Source organism: Zingiber officinale, chromosome 5B (assembly GCF_018446385.1).
Source record: "Zingiber officinale cultivar Zhangliang chromosome 5B, Zo_v1.1, whole genome shotgun sequence".
In the NCBI taxonomy this organism is placed as follows: domain Eukaryota; kingdom Viridiplantae; phylum Streptophyta; class Magnoliopsida; order Zingiberales; family Zingiberaceae; genus Zingiber; species Zingiber officinale.
Window position 1 is genome coordinate 118612718 of NC_055995.1, and position 23999 is coordinate 118636716.

Genomic DNA, 23999 nt, shown 5'->3' on the forward strand with positions numbered 1-23999 from the left:
TGGTTCAAGAAAGGGAAGGGAAAGAAGAGGGAAGCTGCTGTTGTGGGACAAGGCCCAATCAAGAAGATAATCAAGAAGACTGGAAAGAAACCTAAAAACAAGTTGACTTGTTTTAATTGTGGCAAAAAGGGCCACTTTGCTCGGGAGTGCACTGAGCCGAAAAAGGTAAATCCAAGTGTGTCTTCTTTTCAAGAGCATTTTGTTGCTAGTTCAGTGTTGTTAGCTGATTCTTATCCTTTGTGGATTATAGATTCGGGAGCAACCAACCATGTAGCTCGGGAATGAGTTACATTTGTTGAGTATCGTCGGGTACCAGCTGGCAACAAGTGGATCTATGTAGGAAATAATGCAAGAGTTGAAGTCAAAGGAGTCGGCACTTGCAAACTCAACTTACGTGGTGGTAGAGTTTTATTTCTACATGATGTCCTGTATGCTCCTGAAATTCGATGGAATCTTGTTTCCGTTACGTGTCTTCTTGATTTAGGGTATTGTATTAATTTTTATAGTCGGTCTGTTGAACTTAAGATTGACTCAGTGTCAATCGGATATGGTTTTTTAACAAATGGTTTTATGATTCTTGATATAGAACCAGATGTCAATTATGCTATTGATGGTTGTTTTTCAAACATTGCTTTAACTAGTGATGCAGATATAACTGATGAGGTTTGACATGCTAGATTAGGACACATAGGACAAGAACGTATGAATCGATTAGCTAAAGAGGGTCTATTGGGCACTCGAGCTAAGATTCAATTGTCTATATGTGAGCATTGTCTTGCTGGAAAAACAACTAGGAAACCATTTGGTAAGGCTATTAGATCTGAATCAACATTGCAGTTAATTCATTCGGACATTTGTGGTCCAATGAATGTGAAGGCTAGACATGGAGCTTCCTATTTCATTACATTTATTGATGATTTCTCTAGGTTCGGTCATGTGTATTTGATTTCTCACAAATCTGAAGCATTAGATTGTTTCATTCATTATATGAACGAAGTTGAGAATCAAACGGAACGTAAAGTTAAGACTTTACGCACTGACCGTGGTGGGGAGTATTTGTCTGATATGTTCAAGACAATATGTAATGATAGAGGGATTATTAGACAGCTGACAATCCCTGGAACTCCACAGCAAAATGGGGTAGCTGAAAGAAGAAATAGGACTCTTCTTGAAATGGTTAGGTCTATGATGGCGCAAGCTAATTTGCCAATTTCCTATTGGGGAGATGCATTATTAACTGCAGCCTATATACTTAACAAAGTGCCTTCAAAGTCAGTTCCATCTACCCCACATGAACGTTGGACAGGCAGAAAACCAGATTTGAGTAATGTTGATGATAGTTCTCACAAGTATGGAAAACTAGGGCCTAGAGGTAAGAAATGTATCTTTATAAGATATCATGAGACCTCCAAAGGTTATGTTTTCATAGGTGAGCAACTAGATGGAACCATCTCCGAAATAGACTCGAGAGATGCGACTTTTCTCGAAACAGAGTTCCCAATCAGAGGTGATGTTGATAAAAATGTTCCTCTATTTGAGGAGGATGAGATATTATCAACAAGAGAGGTGTCAAAAGGGATACCTGAGTCTAGTCAACCGAGTGGAAGTGATATTCCGAGTCATGAGTTGACTTCTCAACAGCCCAACTTACGGAGAAGTGTTCGTAAGATCAAACCTAAGAAGAGGTTTGATATTGAGAATGAGGCATTGGTTACACTTCCAATTGACGATGACGAACCTCAATCCATTGAGGAAGCATTGGGATGTAGAGTTAGAGAAAAATGGAAAGCTGCAATGGTTGAAGAGATGGAGTCCATGATTCAAAATCATGTTTGGGACTTAGTCGATCTTCCTCCGGGCCGAAGGGCTATTGGGAATAAATTGATTCTCAAAATAAAGAGGAAAGCAGATGGATCGATTAATAGATACAAAGCTCGTTTAGTTGCAAAAGGATATACCCAAATGGAGGGTATTGACTTTGAAGAGACATTTTCTCCTGTAGTGAAATTTGTATCAATAAGAGTTATTTTGGCCTTTGTGGCACATTATGACTTGGAATTACATCAAATGGATGTAAAAACTGCTTTCCTTAATGGTGATCTTGACGAAGAAATCTATATGGTTCAACCAGAAGGTTTCATTGTTGAAGGCCAAGAGCAGAAAGTATGTAGACTTAAAAAGTCTATATATGGGCTAAAGCAAGCGTCAAGACAATGGAACATAAGATTTAACGAAGTCATTTTATCTTATGGTTTTGAGATGATCAATGAGGATCATTGTGTTTTCCTGAAACATTTTTTTCGAACGTAAGTCGGTTTATCATTATATTTTGTTGGTATGGTGATAGCTGGAAATGACATAGGATATGTGATTGAAGTCAAGAAGTGGCTGTCATCACAATTTGATACAACAGATATGGGAGAAGCTGAATACATCTTAGGGGTGAAGATCATAAGAGATCGTTCTAAAAGACTTTTGGGTTTGTCACAAGAGTCTTATATAAATAAGATGTTACATCATTTCAGCATGTCTAATTGCAACATAGAACATACACCTATTGTGAAAGGTACTGTGTTGAGCAAGAGTATGTGTCCTAAAACTCCAGAGGAAATAGCTGAGATGAATAAAAACCATATGCCAGTGCTATTGGTAGTTTGATGTACACTATGTTGTGTACACGTCCCGATATCAGCTATGTTGTGGGCTTGGTCAGTCGCACCGAAACACTGGAAGAGGCAAAAAGGATATTCAGATATCTAGGCGACAATGATTATTGTCTCTATTTTCAAGGATCAGATATGAGTCCGAAAGGTTATTCAGATGCAGATTGTGCTGGAGACATGGATGATAGAAAATTTACATCAGACTATGTGTTCTTGCTGAATGGTGGCGCTATCTCATGGAACAGTAAGAAACAAGCTTGTGTAGCTTTGTCGACTATGGAAGCTGAATATGTGGCATGTTCAGCAGTGTGCAAGAAACAGTCTGGTTGAGAAGGTTTCGAAGCATCCGAAAATTGCTAAGGACAGTGGGAGTTCAGTAACTATCTATTGTGACGGTCAAGCTACAATAACCTTCTCGAAGAATCTCAAATATCATAGTAAGGATAAGCATATAGTTATAAAATATAACTTTGTGAGAGATGTTATGGCTAAAAGGAGTGTGGTTCTTGAGTATATCCCTATGTATTTTATGCTTGCAGATCCTTTTACTAAGTCAATGACTAGAGAGTCATTTAATGAGCATGTAAAGTCTTTGAGACTTCGTAGAGTGTTATAATATTGTAATGACAATAAGATATTATGATTCAATTGCATGATTTGTCATAATCTATTATGTGTATATGTTGTTTTGTTAAATGCATTTAAGATCTCGATGAATATGTTGGTAAGTAGTGATTAGTCCTCTCATATGGGCAATCATTTCTATTTGTTGGGTATGAATAGAGGTAAGACCAGTGCTTATAAGACAACTTATGTGGTTGTTGGCTTATTTAGCTATTAAAATTGTTGCATTCCTATAAGCTGGGGTCGTCTTGATATCTGTATCAAGATGAGTTCGTTTAAAGATAGATGATCAAAGAAAATGAATCCACCATTTACTATGCCTGTTTAGAAGACAGATGAAAATTCATAGGTTGAATTCTGGATTAGGTATTGTGAATGTCTAGATCGAAATATATACATAAATTTAGAAACATGACTCTTTTTCGTAAAGAGAATAACATCGTAGCATGTGATTCATACCACATGTGCTATTGCGACAATAAAGGATGTAGGAGAATGAATCCCTGTTTCTCTACTATGTGAGACCTTTGAGATTATATGTTAATCTCAATTTTTGCCTTAGTGACTATTTAGCTGTCTACTTGAAGTTTTGATCAGTGTCTGCTACTTTAGCGTGTATCCTATGACTATGGATGATTCGGTCTATGGAGCATAACTAGGAAAGCGACTGATTAAAATGAATTGATTCTAGCTAAAAAGGAAGATTAAATAGATTTACATCTTTTGTTGTTATTCACTGGTCGACCCATTTCTGTTATGTACAGAAATGAATGTGAATATAGGATATGGAACATGCTCATGACATAGTGGTCATTATAAGGGATTAGAGATGTTCATATCGATGTAAATGAAAATTATTTAATCTGGGTAAATAGCAAGACATGGATATCTTCAAGATAATGGCTGTGTGTCACTTGAAGATTGGATGGATCCTGGATAAAGGCTATGTGCCACCAGGAAAGAGGCTATGTGCCATGAAGAGTGTGTCTCTAATTTATTGAAGCAAAGTGTAACAACTTTATTAGCATTGATTGCTCAACGAGCGGCTAAGTCAAGGTGTAACAATCTTCTTAGCAACTATCGCTCAGTGTGCTTGCTGTCGCACGAACCATTTTCTCTAAGTATGGATTGGATGTTCTCATATGGTCTATGTGACCAAACTCTCTAATAGTCTATGTGACTTATTAAGTCTTTGTGACTTACCTGAATGAACTAGTCTTAGTGACTTACCTTGGACGAGTGGGAGATGTTAGAAATGGGGATAGTGGGGAACGTGGCCCATGTTCCCCACTACACATAATGGAAATGTCCATTATGCCCTTAGGGTATTTCCCTATATAAAGGGGGTCCGTCCAAGGCTCAGGGGGTGAGAAATCGCGATCGTGCGACGAGAGTAAGAGGAGAACATCCAAAGCGGCGAGATTTGGTTTGTGGAATTGCGGAGGGCTTTCCGATCATGTGATCGCTCTTCCGATAGCGAGCTTCGTCATTGTCGATTGCAGATCTGCGGGAGATCGCTGTAAGTTTTTACCGCATTTAATTAATTCGTCTATCATGCATTTAGAACAATATATTCTACAGGCCGCTATGCAGAGCTCCTAAATCATCCCGTGAAGCAGAAGCGAGGAGGAGAATAAGATTGCTTGGATTGCCTTTTTTTTCTGGCGAGGATGAAGAAAAAGAGTGCGGATCTGGTGGTTGATTTGCCCCGTGACCGCCCCTCGATGGCATGGCAGATCTCCACCATAGGCGGCGCGGCGGCCGACGGCGGGTGGAACAAGAGGAAGAAGCTGTCGATGCAGGAGACGACAAGGGAGGCCAAGTGGGAGAAGCGGCGGCGGATGCTGCTTGCCGTGGAGGAGCAGGAGGAGGAGGAGCAGCAGGCGGAAGAGGTGGAGGAGGAGGGAAGGAAGGTGAGGAGCCTAACGGACGAGGACCTGGACGAGCTGAAGGGGTGCATCGAGCTAGGGTTTGGGTTCAGCGAGGAAGGGGGCGGCCACGACCTCCGCCACACGCTGCCTGCTCTCGACCTCTACTTCGCCGTCAACCGCCTACGGAACTATTCGTTGAGCTCGGGTTCCACCTCCAGCGCCTCCACGCCGACCACGCTGAGCCCCCGGAGCGCCGACGGAAGCTCCACTTCAGGCGAATCCTGGAAGATTTGCAATCCAGGTACACACTTTCATTAAAAATTGTAAATCCATCGTGCAAATTGTCCGAGAGACCGGAGACAATTCCAATTCCTGTATTTCTTTTCTTTTTTTGATGAATCGAAAACAGGGGACGATCCGCAGCTTGTGAAGACGAGGCTGAGACACTGGGCGCAGGCCGTCGCTTGCTCCCTCCGCCAAAGCTGCTAAACCTTCTTCCAATTGGCATTCACGTCTCCATTATCAGCCACTGTAAACTCCATCTCCTCCCCTCATCGTCGTCATCCATCTTCGTGTCTCGCCTCCACTTTCTCTCGCTGTACATTCAAGGATCCAGCAATGTCACTACTTTCTTTTTTTGATCTACTCGATTTGCTATTTGTCAGTTTGAGAGGGGGAAAAAAATAATCAAAACAATTAAAATTTTAGTTTTAAAAAAATTATACCAAAATCAAAATGAAATAGTAAATTGTTCAATTCGTCTAGAACAATTAAAATTGGAAATTTTAGCTTTGATATATTTTTTTTTACTTCAGAACTAACTCAAATTTAAATTCGCCTGGCAACAAATTGGGGACCGAGTCTAATAGATAATGTATGCATCCTAATAGTGTTCCACAGGTGGAAAAAAATAAAATAAACAGGGTAGATGGAATAATACTAATATACATGGGACGTATGTAGCCATAGTTAAATAACTCATTTATGCACTAACAGATATTTTTGAACAAAAGAAATAAATAATAGAACTCATACAAAATGTCGATATGAATTTACCATTCTATAATCAATACTCACGTGAATCGCCATCCAACACTTCGTAGATTCTGTGCAGTCATTCCACAATTTCACCGAACAAAGAAGAAAGAACTACAAACATAAAATTTCAAACAAGCAACGCTGGTCGTGACAATGGCCGAGCGCATTCCATCAACTTGAGCAGTAGCTAGTGGTTTAAGTCGTACCACATTCCAGCTACAATTAATTATGAAGAAAAATCTACAATGCACAATCTAGCAATTACAGTCTTTTGGTGTCGACTATACACCAGAGTGAAAGGCATGTATATTTATCTTGAGACTTCAAATTTGAAGAAGTGGTAAAGCTATCATAATACCAAACACTGACAATAACAGCAGCACTAACCAGAATGGCACTGGTTTCCTTTGCCTTATCCTCGCCGCATCATCTTGCAGAAAAGGCTGTTCGATAGAGGTGGAGCGAGGATGCCAATTATTCTCTGGCTGTTGAGCAACAGGCCGTTCCACATTCTGTCGTTGGTAGTACTTCTCTATAAATTCTGGGAAGAGCTTCTTAAAGTTCAGACAATTTTTGCTGTTTCATGCAAACAAAATTATATGTTTATGAATACATAAAAATACAAAACCAACCAATCTGAAAGAAAACAAACAAATATAAACATGGCACATATTTTGACTATGCAATATGTGGTTAAAACATGTGACCGTCAGCAAAATTGATCAATTTATTACGTCCTCCGATTACATACATGTACTCGCATCTTACAACTTAGTGTAAGATTTCAAGGCATAAGGTAGTTAAAATGAAAATGGTTGTGAGTTTTGAGATTTTTTTATGACGATATACTAGCATCTTGATATGAACCGAGTCCTGCATGCAACTTAGTAATAACAAAGTGCAATCTTATTTCAGTGATCAAGTCTTCGTAGTCAAACTTGAGCCATCAGTGTGTATGTATCACTGTTTACATGAAATGTAGTGTCAAAAGCGGCATAGACTGGGAAATCAGAATATGATAAAACCTCTTCAAATGAGGATTTGATTAAGATCCAAGAAGACGCAGAGGGAGATTCTAAGAAAAACTTGTGCAAAGGAAGAAAGATTATACTTGAGTGCTCTTCATCTAACCAAACATATCATAAACTGATCTTGGTGTAGCTAGAAGACCCATATAGGTGGCCAGCACAAATAACTGAGATATTATAGCATAGATTGTTGTTGATGGCGAAATTAGTGTGGTAATGATGGGGGTTACTGTTGGGTTGCGTAAGGCCTAAGGTTTTAGTTCCCAAATCTTGAAAACTTCAGATAGTATCTGATGACTGACTAAATAAGCAATAAAAGGAAATGTTTTGTAGCACGCCAAGTCAGAAAATTACTTTTCACAATTGAAGCTTTGGCTAATTTTCGCTTTTCATCATCAGAAGATCTAATGCTTCCAGCGGTCTGGTGATTGTCCAACTGCAGGTACATCAAGTTGGATAAATTAAGTAGAGACATACTGTGCAGAAACATTACAGTGCATCAATTCCATACCAGATATCACGTACTGATTTTACTCAATAGTTGAGTGTCTTTCTATTAGTTTATTGCAAGAAATATAGAATATATGGCTTAAGATTTATGTCAAACTGATTATGTTCCACCAATATAGAATATATAGCTTAAGATTTCTGTCAAACTGATTATGTTCCACCAGTTGAGTATCTTGCGTCTGTGTGTATTGCAAGAAAGAATGTGTAGCTTAAGATTTCTTTCATACTTATAGCAAAAGGCGGATTGTTTTCTCCGTCGATGACTTCTCAGGACAACTTTGCTGAACTATGGAACCAAAAACTTAATCATCATATAAAATAATAAAACAAAAGATGCTTAACTTAAGTTCAAAGCTTGCTGGTGGTCTAATCTAGAATGGTATTCCAATTTTAATGATAGATAAATGAGCATCTTATGCCTTTTGCAAATGCCTTGTGGTGTATATTAAAATTGAAGACTGAGGCCACATTCTTTGAATAACTAATCATTTCAAATTAATGTTACACCAATGAATCACTAATTCTTTTCAAAATTCTCACCTCATATGTCATACTATTAGCTTTTCTGATCAAAATGTTGTATTATTAGATTTTGAGTATTATAAATGAATTAAACTACTTCAATGAGACACAAATATAGTCCACACTTGCAGGGTGACAAAGACAGTTTAGATGAATGGATTAGTGTTAGCTTGAACTTGAGCATTTTGAGTTAGTGGATGGATCTGATGAGTTAATGGGTCAATTTTAACATTTACACAGATTGTGCCATTTATAAGTTCAAAGTGGCATTTTAGAAAAGTTTACTTCTATATAATACTTTCAAAGAATTTAAAAATACAATTCAAACTGAAGGGAAATGAAGGTCAGTTAAAGATTCGCTCAGATCATATGCACTATAATTCTTTAGATATCTCTTAACAATACTAAAGAAATCAATTAATTATTTCATTATGATGCTAGAAGTAGTCACTGTCATCATTTAGTCATGTAAGTCCCAAGTTTTAAGTTCAAATATATTTATTTTCTTTGAACATGTCATATCATCTTAAATTATATTATCACATTTATAACTCCTGCGAATACGGATTCCTGAGGAAGAGACGGACCTTGCATTGCAAGAGATTATTTTTGCTACTCAAACTCGTAACCACAAGATCACACGGTGGCAACTTTATCGTTGCACCAAAGCTCTCTTTCATCATTTGTTATACTAATATTTTTAAATTTTCTTAAAATCCCACACATCCATAGTAGGATTATCATCTCCAATATATGTAAGTTTTTTGTGCTATTCCCTAAATTCCAATATTCAAATCCATAAAGCATGATTGGTAGTACACTAGTTTATAAACTTGTAATGTTAGTTGGTTGAGCTTAGAAGCTCTTATATCACTACTCACTCTTCATGCTATTAATTATATCTTTACCAACATCTTCTTGATGATTAATAGATCAAAGATATCTTACAAAAATTTCAATGTCCATATATGGGAAGACATTGAAATTTTTACTCAACTCTTCATGCTATTCCCTATTTTTTTTTTACTACTGAAACTGCATTTCATATATTCACTTTAGTTAATATCTTTAATTTCTAAACAACATTTCATATAATGTTTGCTAGAAGTACACAAGCAAAACGTAATGTACAAAACGTAACTAAAATGTTCATTTTAGAGCTATTCAGAATAGAAGTGTAATAGCAACTTACCATGAAGGAAAGTAGTCCTGTCAAGATACTGCACCAGGAAATAATAAACATCAGAAATCTATTATTCGATGAACAAGAAATTACCCTAAGCAATTTAATCACCCACGTGCAAAGAACATAACTAAAACAGAATAATGATAACAGTGGTTAATAATGTATATATTGTTCAACTTTCTATTTCCTGGTATGCAATGAAGCCTCAAGTAATACAGGAACAAAAGTCAAGGAGACAGAAAATGGAAAACATAAGATTATAAATTGTCACTCCCATTATGTTTTATATCTCACCTCGATACAGACCACATAGGATTCCAAGACTCCGGATGAACTGAAAGGAAAAACAATAATCACAACTCAAACTCAAATGAGAACGACAATAGGAAGCAAATTTATTATAGGACTGTACTATGAACTCACAATCACTCATGGATTAGCATATTCTAACATTGGGGGCAAATCGACCATTAGGAGTTATCATGCTGGAGAGAAGAGAAATTCTCAGTTAATTGCACCTTAGACAATGGAATCTAGAGTAACCCTGCAGCTTTGAAAGTAAACAAATCTTATGAAGAACTTAGCTACCGAATACTGGAAGGCTTGAATGGGTAATTGCGTGGGAATTTAAGCTTTCCATAGTAATATCCACCTGCATATTAAATTATTGTCAGCATGTAACTAGATCGGAAATTGTATAATAGTCAATTTAAGGATAAGGTGACCAATGAAAAAAGAATGAATCTAACAAGCGCATTTTCCAAATTTATACACTAAACAATTACCAAGCATGTAAAGGAAAATGAGAAAGTAGAAAAGCTAGTGCAGCAATTGAGAAGCTTGACAGAAACAATACTCAACTGATCTTCAAACAGTTGACAGTTCAAGTAACGTTGACCACAATCTACAAGACAGACTTTCAAAGGATTAAGTTGGTGACAATCTTTAAATGAAACTTTATATTAAAAAAAAAACCTAAATTGAGCATACTATGGGATTAACTAGTGAAAAATTGCCTAGTGAAGAGTGAGGGGAAAAAAAAAATTAGGCATCAAAGATAGGGTAAAGCTTGATGTTAATCCGTGGGACAAGGATGTACGCAAGCATTAACAATAATAGCATATTAAGTAAAATTCTAACATCTGCTAGAGAGAAAAAAAAACAAAGAGAAATAGGATATTCGAAGAGAGACAAAGAAAAATCTATCTTTTTGAAGTTACAACTGACAGAGATGTTGGAAGAAACAAACAATAGATAACCTGATCTTAAATCATCAATAAAAGAACAAATGGGAAATGAAATAATGGCGGTGAAATTTGAATCAGGAGAGAAAAAGAAAGGACGATGAAGTTACTTCAAAATATGTAATTTTAACAATTGTGACCCTTTTTTTATCGAGATATGACCTTTAACTGTTTACTTACGCCAATCAAGAATATCTGAAGGAGACGGTCGAGCTGCAATCTGTGGAGGAGGTTCCTGCGATTTAGTTGTGAAATATTTGATAAGTTTCAACAAGAATAGGTGATGTTTAGCCTCATGATAATGAAACTACATGCACATTGTAAGATACCGCATAAAGAAACTTTGAAAAGGATGAAAAAACAGTCATTTTTCCAAAATGATAGCATCTGAAGGAGTGATCAGAAGAAAATGTTCCTAATTGAATCACTAGCAATATAATTAGTCAAAAACTCACTTATCTAAGCATATAAAAGATGAAGTGAGCAAGAAGTTCATGCTGGGGAACGTCAATGCAACTTATAGGTGTGACACCATAGCCACGTTAGTCCCAACGCATGGATTCCATTTAGATTAGTAAATAGGAACGAAGGTGACTATTCATAGAATAACAAACTTCAGTCACCATGGTACATACACCTGCCGGTACCACACCAAAAGAAATACAGCACAGTTTAAAAATATCGACCACCTTAAAGATCTCGATATTCAGTGACAGGTCCCAGGGCTATGGTGCCATTGTCATCTAGCCATTCATGACTTATCCCTAGTTAATATATATTTGTGAGATTTTTTTTTTCAAATGAGATATATAATCATTGAATTTTTGGGCTGACGCCGCGTCCTTTTCAATTTACCTTGGTCGGTTAAAAAATTTCGTAAGACTGAGCCCATTTTTTTTTTTTTTTTTTAAGATATTCATGACCGGAACTTTAAATAGAGTAAGCACTACGGAAACTGGCCAATCACATGTTGTAAACAAAAACTAGCTCACCTTACAAATTGCACGATATTCTTTCAGAAGGCGCTTGACACTCTCTGCCATCCACTACAGTTGAACCCAGTTGAATTGACTCCACCGCTACCCCTAGCACAATTCTCCAGGCAAATCCTGTCAATATTTAGACCTATGCATAGAAGGTTGACCTGGCGAAAAGCAAATAAAGAGCTTTCCGAATCTAATGCCACAACACAGGTGAGGAAACAATATCCACACACCATATCGAGGGAAACTGCAATTTGAGCAAGCGATCGTCGAAAAATGGAATCCTTGATTACGAGATCGATCTGGGGATCAAATGGTCAAACGGTAGCCCGAAATACGATTAGCGAAAGGAAAAGAACAAACCTAAGGTCCAAGATGAGGAGGGTTGTCACAAATTGATAGGAACCCGGGGATCTATTATATGGAAAAAACGAAGGAGAAAAATGAAAAAGGGAATATGATGATCACTTTGATGGGATTGACCTCCAATAATCAAATAAAATTGATTAATTAAAAAGAAAATTACTTGTCTTCCAAAATTACATAACATCTCTTTAAATAGACACTTAAACGATATTTTTCAAAAGAAGGCCTAAAAGAAAAAAAAAAGTTCTAAAACTTATTTTAGAAAAAAATGGTTAAATGATTTATTTAAATAGGTCCATTAAAGGATCCTATCATTCCACCACCCTTCAAAACAACCTTGTCCTTAAAGTTGTTTAGCAATAAACTCTGAAAATTTTTCTCGAATGACATCATACAATTCTCATGTTGCATCATTAATAGTTCAACTGTCTCTTGATTGTTCTTCTTCATTAGTCTCCTTGTTATTTATTGATTGTTCTTCTTCATTAGTCTCCTTTCTAAAATAACATAAGGTTGAAACTTAACTTTATCATTTGAATTCACCTCAGGAAGGTGTTGTTGAGGAGTAAATTTGTCACCTAATTTCTTCTTTAAATAAGGCACATGAAATACAGGGTGTATTTTAGAATCTTGTGGAAGCTCCAAACGATAAGCAATAAGTCCAATACGCTCTATCACTTTATAAGGACCATAAAATTTCGGTGACAACTTCGTAGAAGTTAAATAACGAATTGAAACTTGTTGTATGTTTGAAGTTTTAGAAAAACCCAATCTCCTATTGCAAATTCTGTCATCGAACGATGCCTGTCGGCCAGTTGCTTCATTCTTGCTTGTGCATTGCTTAAGTTGTTTTTCACCGAACGATGTGATAGTATCTTGTCTCTTGCCTATGATGTAAACTTCTCTATCTTGTCTCTTGCCTATGATGTAAACTTCTTTTCCTTGATCTTGGAAGCGCATTGTTAGTTGAGAGAAATTCCATATTATGTCTCCTAATGTTCTCAACCATGTATGATCGAAAGAATTTAGATATCTCCATAATGGTATGATATTGTCCACTTTGTGCCTAAGTCCTCATGCTTTTGCCCTTGGGCTATATCCAAAAGGCCTAATGCCAATGGAGATATCTTTCTCTTATAAACCCATGATCTTTCCCATGTGTTTTCAATGTGGGACTATGTTTACAACCTTGCAACCCCAACATTCCCCCCTCAAACAAAACACCACAGGTTTCCCACGTCCGATCCACCAGGTCTTCCTGCCCCTCGGTCCACCCGATCTACTAGGACTTCCTTGCCTAGCCGCAACTAGAACTTCCTGTCTGATATCTGGTCCTCTTGATCCGAATATAGGAGCCCTTTTTTTTTTGTTCGAGGTCAATATTGTACCCACATGGCTCAATCAGACCATAGCTTTTATGTACAGTCGGCGGTTAAACCTTCCGACAGTCCGGGCTCTGATACCAATTGTAGGATCGAAAAAAATTTAGATATCTCCATAATGGTATGATATTGTCTACTTTGGGCCTAAGTCCTCATGGTTTTGCCCTTGGGCTCTACCCAAAAGGTCTCATACCAATGGAGATATCTTTCTCTTATAAACCCATGATATTTCCCATGTGTTTTTAATGTGGGACTATGTTTGCAACCTTGCAACCCAAACAAATCATTGTGCTCCAAGTACAACATCACATACATCTAGGAGTAGAAGAAAGAAATATGTGATTAATTCATAATTTAGTAAGAAAATTTGAATACTATCACATTTTCTTGGACTTGTAAGTGATCTTCCATCTGCCACCTTAACATCAAATGTAGATGCTTGCTGTATTTCTTGTTTAAGCTTTCTTGCCAAGGTTGAGTATATAAAATTGTTGGTGCTTCTTGAATCTATAAGTATCATTACTGGTTATTTTTTAATGAATTCTTTTACCTTCATCATTTGCGGAGTTTGTAGTCCTTCTAAGGCATGAACTGCTATTGCCATAGAGTCAACTTGTATTTCATTGAAATTATCCCGTGTTTCACCTTCATCGAAATCATCTTCTTTATGAGAGTTCTCTATTGGGCCAATCATTAGTATCCTCTTTTGCTTGCATTGATGACCACAGTGCCACTTTTCATCGCAATGCCAGCATAATCCCTTGCCATTCTTTCCTTGATCTCTTCTTTTGTCAAACTACGGGGTGTTGAATAATGCGATGTGTTTTCACAAATTACTTTGTTATTTCTTCATCCTTCCTCATTGATCTTTTCTTCTTGTAGTCGTGTAAAGGATAAGGCAGCCTTCATGGTGCGGGGTTGATTCATTTTTACTTCTCGTCGTATATCAAGGCGAAGTCCTTCAATAAAAGGGCCTAGTAATTACTTTTGTGACCAATCACAAGTTCGATTAGAGAGTCGCTCGAATCGTCTTTGGTACTCTAGTACGATTGTAGTGTGTTGAATTTTAGCCAATTTTCCATTCACATTCGCATAACCGGAAGGACCAAATCGATTGAGGAGTTCTCCTTTGAATTCTCCTCAATTTGAAGGACCGTGGCATGCTTCAAGCCAGTCATATCATTGGATGGCATCACCTTCGAGGTTTATAGATGCTAGTTCTACCTTTGCATTATCCGATGTGCTATGGAAGTGAAAATATTTTTTAGCCCTTGAAATACATCCACTCGGATCATTGTTCTCCAAGCGAAGAAATTCCACCTTCATGCGTGGAAAGTTGTGCTCTTGATTTTCATTTGAGTTGGCTCTATGGTCATATTGTTGTTGTCGAGACTGATGATTTGTTCCTCTTTTGATTAGTATGCTTGAGCTAGAATCCACCTCTAAACGATCCTTCAATTCTTGTACTATTATGACCAACGATGCCACCATTTTTTCGAGTCTATCCATCCTTGTCTTGTGCTTAGCTTCAAATTCCAGAGTCCATTTGGCGTCAGGTTGAGATCCTCTAGTTATCATGTCAGAGTGGATTTTCTTCTCTTTAAGTCCGGTTAAAACCATGCACTTGTTGATGGATGCGGGCTTGAGGTGTTGAAGAAGTTGATGCTTGATATTATAGGGCGATGATGAAGTGATCATGCTCTGATACCAAGTTGATAGGAACCCAGGGGCCTATCACGTGGAAAAAATGAAGGAGAAAAATGAAAAGGGGAATAGGGTGATCACTTCGAGGGGATCGACCTCCAATAATCAAATAAAATTGATTAACTAAAAAGGAAATTACTTGTCTTCCAAAATTACATAACATCTCTTTAAATAGACACCTAAATGACATTTTTCAAAAGAAAACGTCTAAAAGAAAAATAAAATAAAAAGAAAAGTTCTAAAACTTATTTTAGAAAAAGAAATAGTTAAAGGATTTATTTGAATAGATCCGTTAAAGAATCCTATCATAAATGGGTCTGCGCCTCGACCGGATGGCGATCGAAAGGTGATCTCAGATTCATAGGAGTGGCGGGAGATGGAAAGGGGTAGTAAATTGGACAATGCCGGTTAGCCCAAATTGGGGGCTGTAAACGAGCTCAAGCCAAACTTGTCACGTTTACTAAGGCAATCCACTTAAGCCAAACTAAATCAAGTCGTCTTTTTATAAGATTAATTCATTTACATGTCAGGGAGCTTTCAAAGTTTGATTGTTTAAAAATTTTATATTTTAAATTTATTTATTTGATTATAAATTTGATAATACAAATTTATTTATTAAATTTTAAAAGTTTCTTATTTATTTAAAATATCAATAAGAATTTTATTGATAAATATGATTCAACATTGTTCATGAATATTATTTCATAGTCTGTCCTCAGATTATGTAAAGAGAGAAAAATCACGGGATCAATAGAGGGTGCGAGAGATTTTTTTCTGAGGGCATGCACCCACTTAGAATTGGCCCCTTGCCTCATTATAACAAAGCTATCATCCTCTAGCCAACTAGGAACCCCCATGGGGACACCGAACGTTATTCACGAATATTAACAAGTTATTCAAGTTTGTTTATTTAATTGATCTGATGTATATTGAACAAACATAAATAAACTCTTACCAAACCGCCCACCAATATTATTCACGAACATTTGGTTCATTTACTGCCCTAAGCCCAAACTCACAGAGGTTTTTTTTTTTATAATTCAAATGTCCAAACTCTTACCGGCTCAACTAGTCCTGGAAATGAGTGACCCTCACACGTTTCACCCACCAGATAAATCCAAAAGCATTTATGATAGTGTATCAACAACCTATAAGTATCCCGAGTTAATTTTGATGTGATCAACTGAGTTAAGTTAGATTCTACAGTTTTGATCCATTTTGTCTAAGTGTGCAGGAACTTAGGAATACAGGAAGTTGAACGGAAGATGCAATGAATGAGAAAGATGATACAAGAAATGAGTTGAGTGAAAGATACATTTTGTCTAAGTTCATCTGAGGGACGAGAAGCTATGGAAGAGTACACCAGTGGACTAGAAGGACATACACGACGCTTCTAAGGGATGGGAAGCCGAGAAGGAAGACTGCTCGAGGAGAAGGCCAAAGTTGGGTTCGGGTGAGCTCAACTTTGGATGACCAGAGAATCACCCAAATGACTAGACAAGAAAACAATCAACTTTGAAATTAACTAGGTCTGGGTACGTCGACCAGGTCTGGGCACCCCGACTAGGTCTGGACACCCTGACCAGGTTCAGGCACTCGGACCAGGTCCAGGTGCTAGACACTTTCGGGCACCTCAGCAAGCCATTGCCGATCAGATTAGTGCGGAGTCCATGTTAGCCAACTCTAGGTGCTCGGACTGGGTCCAAGCACCTAGGAAGAGGAGATCAGATTGGAAAGAAGTCATTGTTAGAGTGTATACTAAAAGCCTAGCTTTTGGTATAAACATTTATCTAGAAATAAGAATCACATTGGTCAAATATCTACATTTATGATAAATGTAGTTGTTCAATTAATTTATATTGTAGATAACATGGTGTGTGGTGTCACACACAGAGGATCATGTTATCAGTACCTTATAAATTATAAACAGTAGCTCACGACCATAATGGAAAGGAACAAACCATTGGAAGGTCGTAGTGTAATTAGGTATTAGTTTATCTTAACTATATAATTACACTAGTACACTTAGAGTGTATTGAGTAGGACCATTAGAGGTCGTTTCTTTTATACTGACTTTATAAAGAAACAAAGACCTCAGTTATTATGGAAGTGTGTGCTCTTAATCCTAATATAATAACAAGCACATATATTTGATATTTATTTCTTTAATTTATCAATGGGTGAGATTTAGTTCGATGAATCAATAAGCCCGATAAGTTGGGAAATGATATCACTTATAGTGTGTGTTGTTGACTATAGAAGGAACCGTGTCCTAGTGATCTAGGTTGAGAATGTCCCCAAGAGGAGCTCATAAGGATTGTCATGTTAAACCCTGCAGGTGGACTTAGTCCGACATGACGATGAAGTTGAGTGGTACTACTCTTGGAGCTAGATATTAATTAAGCGAGTTGTTAGTAACTTACTTAATTAGTGGACATTTGTTATCTTAAACACAGGGAGACTAACACACTCATAATAAGAAGGAGCCCAAAATGTAATTTGGGATTGGTGCGATAGTTCAATAATAGTTCTTTAGTGGAATGAATTATTATTGATGAAATTTAGTTGTGTGTTCGGGGCGAACACGGGATGCTTAATTTCATCGGGAGACCAAAACCAATTCCTCCTCTCGGTCCCTATCGTAGCCTCTAGTATATAGAGATTTATACCCACCGCATACCCACCTTCTTACCCATCCAATGGGGCCGGCCAAGCTAGCTTGGAATCCAATCTAGGGCCGGCCAAGACCAAGTGGATGAGCCATGTAGGCGGCCGGCCAAAGCTTGGGTCCCAAGCTTAGGTGGCCGACCACTAGAATATTTAAAAGGATTTTTATTAAAATTATTTCTTATGTGGATATCATGATTTTAAAAGAGAGTTTAAAAATTAAAAATTTCCTTTTATAGCTTTCTACAAAAGATTAAGAGAAGAGATTAATCTCTTTCCTTATTTGTAGATTAAAAGGATGGTTTTAATTTTTGGTAAAAACTTTCCCTATTTGTAAATCATCTACATGTTTAAAATTTGAAATCTTTCCTTATTTGTTGATTAAAGGAGGATTTTAAATTTTAAGAAAACTTTCCTTTTTAACCATGTTCATGATTTAAAAGAGAGTTTAAAAATTAATAATTCTCTTTATTAGTTTCTACAAAAGATTGAGAAAAGATTTGATATCTTTCCTTATTTGTAGATTAAAAGAGATTTTAATTTTTAGATATAACTTTCTTTTTATCCACATGTTTAAAAGAAAGATTTTAATTTATTAAATTTCCTTTTTAAACCAATCATGAAGGGATTAAATTATTGGAGAAATTTTATAAATTTCTGGAGACAAATTAGGAAGTTTTAATTAATTAAAATTCTCCTTGTTTGTAGCTTTGGTGTGGCCGGCCATGTAAATTGAGAAAAGGAAAATTGTTTTTAATTAAATAAATTTTTCTTTTTCATGGCAAAAGAATTAAGGAAGTTTTTAATTAAATTTCCTTATTTGCCAAGACCAAGGATTATAAAAGAGGGGGTAGAGAAGGCTTCATGGTGAACAACCTCTATTATTTCTCTCCCTCTTTTCCTTGGTGTTGTGGCCGGCCAACCTCTCTTCCTCTCTTCCTCTTGGTGGTGGCCGAACCTTCTCTATTTGCTTGGAGCTCTTGTGGTGGCCGGATACTACTTGGAGAAGAAGAAGAAGGAGAGAAAGCTTGTATCCCTTGGAGCTTGGTTGGTGGAAAAAGATCTTCATCTTTTGGAAGCTTTGTGCTTGGCCGAAACTTGAAGAAAGGAGAAGAAGGTGCTTTGGTGGATTCTCATCTCGGAAGATCGTTGCCCACACAACGTCCGAGGTTAGAAGAGGAATACGGTAGAAGATCAAGAGGTCTTTCTAAAAGGTATAACTAGTATTTTTTTTCTTTCCGCATCATACTAGTTATTTTGGAAATAATACCAAATACAAGAGGCTTACGATTCTAGTATTTCGAATATGTTTTTCGAAGTTGTGTTCTTTTGTTTTATTTTTCCTTGTGATTTGATTGTTCTTTTCGGTTAACCTAAAGTTATTTTAGGAAATTAAATATTAGATTTCTATAAAAGGTTTTGTCTAGTCGGTGGTGGTTGCTCCCATATCCAAGAAGGCCATGTGCCTCGCCACGTCAGTACTGGGAACCAATTATGGAAATTAATATTTAATGAAATTAATAACTTAAGGTGATTTGGGTCGAACGTGTTAAGTTCCGCAGGAGATCCAAGTCAAAACCTAAAAGAACAAATAGATTAAGTTTTGGATCAAACGTGTTAAGTTCCGCAGGCGATCCAAAATTTAATTTAAAAGAACACATGGTAGCTAGGAAAAGGTTCAGACCTTTGTACAAAATTTTTGTACAGTGGAACCTCTAGGCTTTCCGAGTAGCAACCAACAGTCCAGGTGCTAGACACTTTCGGGCACCTCAGCAAGCCATTGCCGATCAGATTAGTGCGGAGTCCATGTTAGCCAACTCTAGGTGCTCGGACTGGGTCCAAGCACCTAGGAAGAGGAGATCAGATTGGAAAGAAGTCATTGTAGAGTGGATCAATTCGACCGAGTCCAAGCACTTGGACTGAGTCTAGGTGCTCGGTAGGTGCCATGTCAGCCAATAGTTAACTTCGACCAATGAGCTATAAATAGAGCCCTGGTGCTCTAAGTTCAATATAATACACTTGTTTTTAACTTCTGTAACCTTCAGTTTAGTTGCTAGAGCTTTCAACGTTTGTAAAAGGCTACTCTGCCTTTACCGAAGGAGTCATTTTAAGCGAGCTTATATTTACCTTGGATTAACATCCACCCAGGTTATAACTAAGTAACTCTTTATCTCTTACTTAATATTATGCAAGTTATTTTTTTTCTAATTAATTGTGCGTCCATGCTAAGTTTGATAGCAATTAAGAGTGTTGGTGCAACATCCCTCAGGTTAAGGTTGACCTGGTTGACCAAGCTGAGTTTTGGTTTGAGTTTAGATGTTTGACAATAAGATATTGATTGAAGAAGAGTCAAGTAGGTCAAGGGAGTGACCGGATACTTGACTGGGAAGTCCTAGTGAGTGAAGCTAGGCAGATGGAAAGTCCTAGTGAGTGAAGCTAGGCAGATGGAAAGTCCTAGTGAGTGAAGCTAGGCAGATGGAAAACCCTAGTGAGTGAAACTAGGTGAAAGTCCTGGTGAGTGAAGCCAGGCAAGGGAAAATTCAGATGGATCAAGGATGATCGGACATCTGGTGTTGGGAAGTCCAAGTAGGTCAAAGGATTGACTGGATACTTGGCATGAGGAAATCCAGATGGGTCAAGGTTGACCAGACATCTGGTGGAAGTCCAAGTAGGTCAAGGGAGTGACCGGATACTTGGCACGACTAGAAAAGTCCAAGTGGGTCAAAGGGATTGACCAGACACTTGGTGGGAAGTCCTAGCAGGTCAAAGGAGTGACCAGATGCTAGGCATGATGTACCAACGGGTCAAGGTTGACCGGGTGTTGGTTTGGTAGGCTTGGGACTTGGTTTTGGGCAAAAACCAAGTACTGGATCGATCAGTGGATCGATCCAAGCCTTTCCTAGCGAACAGAGAGCCTCTGGATCGATCCGTGGATCGATCCAGATGTCCCAATCGATCAGTGGATCGATTGGTACGCGACTGCTTCGCGCGATAAGCGCTGGATCGATCCATGGATCGATCCAGAGCACAGAGGCGCTCTGGATCGATCCGTGGATCGATCCAAAGCCTCCCCGATCGATTGGGAACATTCGAATCGATCGGGATCCGACCGTTGGCGTCGATAAAGGCCGCAGGCGCACGATTCCTTCGGTATCTCTTCTCCGATTCACTCCAGATCTCTCGCCAACTCCTCCACAGCGCTCTCAAAGATCAGATCGCCAGTTCTTGAAGGATCTTGGAAGCTTTCCAAGTCAAGAGGCGGATCAAAGGCAAGAAGAGAAGCTAGGGTTAGGGTTTGCTGTACTCATTGTAAGCTTTGCGCTTGTATTTTGTTTTCCTTTCCTTTCTTCTTGTACTGAGAGTCTTGTAGGGCTTCTCCGCCCTCGGTAGTTACCGAAAAGGAGTGATTTCATAGTGGAGGGTGCGTGCGTGGTGTGGATCCTTGGATTAGTCACCTCTTGTGAGGTGGATACCAAGTAAACCAACCTTGTTAGCGTTGTGTGATTGTTTCTGTTATTTTCCGCTGCATATCCTTGAAGAAACAAGCCACGACGAGCGACGAGCACGCGACGAGCTATTCACCCCCCCTCTAGCTACTTTTGGTCCTAACAAGTGGTATCAGAGCGAGGCCGCTCTTCACCGGAATCATCGCCGGAAGGGTCAAGCATATCAAGAAAAACTAGAGGGTGAAGAAGTTGGAGCAAATTCTTCAAGTTCAAGACTTTATCAAGCTCAACTTCAAGATGCAATTCCAAGATGGGCTTGGATTTGACACAAGGGTGGCTCCACCATACACTTCTACGAGTTTCGATTCTTGGAAATCAAGAATCGAAAATTTTCTTATGATGGAGATAGAGCAATGGTTTGCTCTAATGGAAGGCTTCAAGGCTCCAAGAAATTCAAAGGGCAAAGTTCTAAAGAAAAGCAGATGGAGCTCGGAGCAAATTCAAAGGGGCGAGGCAAATGACAAAGTGACCAAGCTTTTGGTCAACGTATTGCCTAGCTACATCTTGGCTCAAATTGGAGAATTCGAAGATGCCAAGGAGCTTTGGAGCAAATTGGCCAAGCTTCATGAAGAGATCCCCTCCACTGTACGAGATCAAGAAGAATCCAGAGAGGGTGACTCTTTGGAGCAAGACCAAGAGGAGGACTCCGAGGTTGAGAGATGCTCAACCTCCGAAGAAGAGGAAAACCAAGAAGCTTCATCCTCAAAGGAATGCAACGAAGGGAACAAGGAGGGAGCATACTCCTTGTTTCATATTCAAGATGATGAAGCCTCCACCTCTAGGATTGAGGGGGAGCAATCCTCGGTGACACCGGATCAAGAAGAAGGAGAAGCTTCTACATCCGTGTCAAGAGAAGAAGAGGAGGAAGAAGCTTCTACCTCCACAAGTCAAGAAAAATCGAATGGAGGAGGATCAAGGGTTGATCAAGAGGAAGCTTCTACCTCCGGATCCAAAGAAAAAGATGCCACCCCTACAAGCAAAGGTATAAATATTTCAATTAATAATAAAAATCATATCATATGCTTTGAATGTAGGGAAAGTGGGCACTACAAGAGCAAGTGTCCCAACTTGGCCAAGAAGAAGGGTCAAGTGACGCAAAAGGGCAAGGAGAAGCCCGAGGAGACCATTCCCGGAACAAAGAAGAGCAAGGAGCATATCATATGATTCTCTTGCAATCAAAAGGGGCATTACCGGAGTCAATGCCTCAAGGGGAAGAAGATGGTCAAGGCTCAAGGAGGCATTAGTCAAGGGGGAGCCTCCAAGGTAAAGAAGAATGTAACATTTATTGAGCCTACTCCTTTACATTATGGTAAAAAGCATGATAGTTCTAATTTTTATCATTTTAATGCGATTTACCATAAGAATAGGAAGCATGAGGGCTTTAAGGAAAAGCATGTGGCCCTACATGCCAAAACTACTACACCTAAGGCTAGGAATGTAAGTAAAAGTCTAGGCAAGAACTCTAAGGATTGTAGCTACAAGCCTAGAAACAAAAATGCTCATGGACTTAATGGAAAACCAAAAACTAAGGACTTAGTGATGGAAAATCAAGTCTTAAGGTCAAGACTTGATAATATGGAAAAGACCCTAAAAAGGATGGAAAATATCCTATTAGGGCAAAATGAGCATAGCCTAGGTTTAGGGGTACAAAAGTCATCCAATGGCCATAGAGGTTTGGGATACAAACCCAAAGCTAAAAAGGATGTGCCGAGTTATCATAGGGTTTCATATAGCTATGGAACAAACCCTAAGTCTAGAGGTCAAGTCAAAGATACAAGGGAAGATATCCCTAGAAGTATTTTTGCAACCAAAGTGACTAAGACCTCTAAGAAGTCTAAGAAAGTCACTAACAAGGTCACAAGGGAGGCTATCCCTAGAGTTGACCTAGAAAAATTGACCAAGGCTTCTAAGAAGCCCAACAAGGTCACTAGGAAGGTATCTAGGGAAGTTATCCCTAGTGAGTACCTAGAGCATCCAAGGAGCACCAATAGGTGTTGGGTTCCTAGGAGCATCTTCTCTACCCCATAGATGGGTTAGAGAGTGTCAACTCCGATTAGAAGGGTAGTTAACCCAACTTTGAGGAAATTGACACTCAAGGAGCATTTTCAAGGTTTTTGTTAACCTTTGAAAATGAAATGAAATTATTATTTACTCCTTGAAAGAGTAAAATGTGCCTAATGGTGGAAGAATTGATTTTAATCTTAAATGGCACATATTGGGAAATTCATAAAAACTACCAAGTTGGGATTTTGGTATGCTCTTAGGAAATTTAAGGCAATCCGGCCCTAAATTTAACTGTGCTACTCTTGTGGAAAAATGAAATATGCCAACATTTGAGGAATATGCTTAATTTCAATTGGCATAAATTAATCGAGGGAAGTAGAAATGCCAATTTAGGCTTTGGCATTTTCATGAAGCACTTTAGGGCAATCTAGGTTTAAGTTGTAAGTTTAGCTAAGATTTCAAGGATACTTAGATAGTTAATCTAGGTATATTTTATTTAGGCTAAATCTTGCCATGATTGTTTGCCTATCATATGCCATGACATCATGTCTATTTTTGCATTCATGTTTTATTATGCAAAATCCAAAAATACCATGTCATGACATTCATACATCATGTAGTTATAGGAATCTTTCTTTTGAAAGTTATTTTATTTTGATGTATGCCATGACATTATCATGCATTAGTTTAATTCCTTGTAA

General features: G+C 38.1%; 1 protein-coding gene and 1 pseudogene across 1 annotated transcript; one reads left to right on the forward strand and one right to left on the reverse strand.

Moving 5' to 3' along the window:
* Positions 1-4878: 4878 nt before the first annotated feature.
* Positions 4879-5803, forward strand: LOC121987782. The gene is made up of 2 exons (XM_042541509.1): positions 4879-5459; positions 5568-5803. Exons 1-2 carry the CDS (start codon positions 4958-4960, stop codon positions 5645-5647), a joined length of 582 nt encoding a protein of 193 aa, XP_042397443.1. The 5' UTR covers positions 4879-4957; the 3' UTR covers positions 5648-5803.
* Positions 5804-6478: 675 nt separating this feature from the next.
* Positions 6479-11729, reverse strand: LOC121986973 (annotated as a pseudogene).
* Between the last annotated feature and the right edge of the window lie 12270 nt (positions 11730-23999).